The sequence below is a fragment of the Rutidosis leptorrhynchoides genome, chromosome 4, assembly GCF_046630445.1.
Source record: "Rutidosis leptorrhynchoides isolate AG116_Rl617_1_P2 chromosome 4, CSIRO_AGI_Rlap_v1, whole genome shotgun sequence".
In the NCBI taxonomy this organism is placed as follows: Eukaryota; Viridiplantae; Streptophyta; class Magnoliopsida; order Asterales; family Asteraceae; genus Rutidosis; species Rutidosis leptorrhynchoides.
The window spans coordinates 237,248,708-237,252,059 of record NC_092336.1 but is presented as its reverse complement, the minus strand read 5'-3'; the positions used below and the strand labels follow the sequence as shown (position 1 = coordinate 237,252,059).

Sequence of the window (3,352 nt, the reverse complement as noted above, 5' to 3'; positions counted from 1 at the left end):
GGTGCTGGGCTTCTTCAATAGTAATGGGCTTTAGTCCATTCCTCTTTATATTGGGCTGAACCACCTTTGCACGACTGAGCCGTTGCGCTCTTATATTTTGAGTTAGGTTACCATTAAATTAAATTAATTAAATTATGTCTTAAAAAAAAACCTAATTTCTATTTATTTCAGAATAACAGTCGTTGTTAACCGATAAAATCTGGTGAAGAAAGTACGGTCGCTGACTGTACGAAGTTAGGCACTTTCTTGGCAGGATCGAGATATAAAAAAACTTAATTTATCTTCCCAATTTGATCTTGTATGTATTCTATAGTTTTTGTTTGATTATCTAAAATTAATTTGGGGTTTTAGGGTTTTCAATTACTAATAAAAGTTCATCAGTCAAGCTTTAGAGTTTTGTGACGAACACAAAAGTGGGTAGAGCTAAAAAGCGTCCAACTTTTGGTGTCACCAGTGCACATTCAAGACATACATCTATTTGGTTTTTTGTATTGTGATGGCCGTCACCTTTCTACCTGATGAGATTATTATCAATATACTTGCTAGGCTTCCAGCAAACTCGTTGGTACGGTTTCGGTGCGTATCCAAGTATTGGCATTGTATGCTTATGGAGCCGTACTTTATGAATTTGAGATCACGCAAAGGCATCATTCTCCCTATAAACAAGGAATACTTACACTTCATAGACGTCGACAATAATAATTATACGACATTCAAGCGTCGGTATCCGTTAGAGTACAGTACAGGAGCCAGAGTTATTGGATCGTTCAATGGGTTAGTCCTAATGGTCACTCTAAATGAATACTTCACTCTAAATGCTTTCGTTTTATACAATCCTTTTACTGGCGAGTTTAAGAAACTTTTAGATCCTCCTACTCAGATTATTAGTTGTAAGAGCGGATTTGGGTTTGGCTACGGTGGTACTACTCCCACTGAAGACCTTAAAATTGTTAAGTTCACGAGTTGTCGTGATATTTGCGAGGTCTACGACTTTAAAACGAATTCGTGGAGCTCACAGAGTTCGAAAAAATACGACATCAACTGCATTACGTTTGCCTATCCCGTGGGTACGTTTTCAAATGGAAATTTGTATTGGATTAGATCGGAACATGTGTTGCTTGCCTTTGGTGTTAAAGATATGGTTCTTTCTGAGATAGTTCTACCTCGCGGTTCCAATTTTATTGGAGATATAGGTACGATAAACGGATGCCTTTGTGCGCTCAAGATGACCACTTCATCTAAATTCGAGTTGTGGGTGATGAATGATGTTGACTCTACGTGGGCGAATACTCATTCATTTACGTTAGATTTAAAATGGGACATCTTTTACCACACTCTTAATATCTTTGATGATGGAAAAATTCTTATGGTGAATCCCTTTAGTCAACTCATTATTTACGACGTTTCGAAAAGCTCTTATGAAACGCTTAATATTTCTTTCCCGAAACACTTTCACCGGTTCTTTAAAAAAAACTGTGTACAGTTTGTGGAGACATTGGTTTCACCTTTAGATGTCTGTTTTTCGAGATGGGGTGGAAGAGAAAAGAAGTCAAAACAAGATAAAATGAAAAACTTGCTAATGCAATGTTTTAACTTGATTGATTATAACGTTATTTAGTTTGTTTTTCGTTATACTACTTTTACAATTTCGTTTAGTTGATTTTATTAATGTTATTTAGTAAGTTGTTCCTACTTAACTACTTTCAACTAGGGTTGTAAATTCATGCTTGGTAGTGTTCGAGTTCGACTAATTTATTTTTTAGAAAGCTCGAGCTCGGCTCCAATCGAGCTCTAATTTTTTGGCTCGAGCTCGGCTCGAATTGAGCTCTAATTTTTTGGCTCGAGCTCGGCTCGTGATTCATTGTAAAAGCTCGAGCTCGACTCAAGATAAGCTCGTAAATTTTCTAAAATAAACATTTTGATTGCCTCGTTAAGCAAAGTTCTAGCTCGTTAAGCACAACTCGAGCTCGTGAATGTTAGCATGTTAATCATTAGTCACAATTCATTCACATAATTTTCATGGATGCGTAGAAAATGAACACTGGAAAAATAAATGGGCATGCGAGTCCATACAATCGTTACATAACGAGCACTTCAAAATCGGATTAGCACACAACTCCCATGGCTTCAACCTATCTTGCATTTTGAGACGCTCGCTAATAACCACATCACAATTGCATGTTTTGAGATACAATGAGAAAACCAAACAACGTGATACCAATAAACCTTTCCAGCATGAGGCATATCTCTTGAAAGAGGGGAGCATTTGCCCACTCTGTTTCCCAAACTTGCGCAATAGAAAACCGACCAGCAGTATCATCATTCGCCTTCCAACATAACGTATCTTCAACATTCAATAACGTAGGAGGAATAACATAATTTAAATCAGGATACTTTTGAATCCATTAGTTTGGCAAACCCCCACGGTCTACCAACTTTCTCACGGAGGCTCGCTCTAAATTAGCCAAAGTAATGTAATTCATATTCACGTTACTGGCGATAGGCCCCAAAGAACTTCAAGCATCGAACATGGCCGAAGCCCTCATGCCATTACCAATTTGAAATATAAAGTACGGGCATACCTCTGCCCTAACTTGCATAATTTAAAAATGAGAATGTTCTGATTTGAATACTCATATATATATATATATATATATATATATATATATATATATATATATATATATATATATATATATATATATATATTGTTAGGCTAATTCATTTGTTAAGGAAAAAAAAATCTAAGCCCTTAAGGTGATGTCATTAATCTAATTATGACTAATTAAATTAAATCTACTTATTTATTTTTTTCACGTTTTTCGGGAAAAAAATTCACTCTCATTAATTATTATTATATTATTATTCAAATTCAAATATGAGTTCTCTTTACGAGATTAGTTACGTTATATATGTATGCGAAATACACGTCTTAATAAAAAGTTCTAATGTAGACTTTTATGACAATGAAAATAGCAATTGTGATAAAAATTGAAAGATGATGGTGAGAGAATAAATGTAGTTCATTTATTCCGACTAAGTTAAATATATCAATGTGTTTGTAAAAACAACGTAAAGTTTCTTAGTCGGAATCCGTCGGGTCATTAAACTAAATGATTTTAGCGTTTAAATTCACTTAATACCGAAAATATATTATTAAACTGTTTTATTTATTTAACATGTCATTTCACTAGAATTAAAAGAAAAGAAAATATAAGGCTAGCTGAGTGCTGATTTTGCCACTAATCGAAATATCAAGGGGCCAAAGCGTAAATTACCGATATTATTTAAACCAAAACTCTGGAAATTTCCTAGCATTATCAGATTTATTTATTCTCACCATATTCTTTAA

The 3,352-nt window shown here is 34.5% G+C and overlaps 1 protein-coding gene across 1 annotated transcript; it reads left to right on the top strand.

Moving 5' to 3' along the window:
* Positions 1-496: 496 nt before the first annotated feature.
* LOC139841494 (F-box/kelch-repeat protein At3g06240-like) lies at positions 497-1,618 on the top strand. The gene has a single exon (XM_071831709.1). The coding sequence runs from the start codon at positions 497-499 to the stop codon at positions 1,616-1,618; it is 1,122 nt and encodes a 373-aa protein (XP_071687810.1).
* The last annotated feature ends 1,734 nt before the right edge of the window (positions 1,619-3,352 follow it).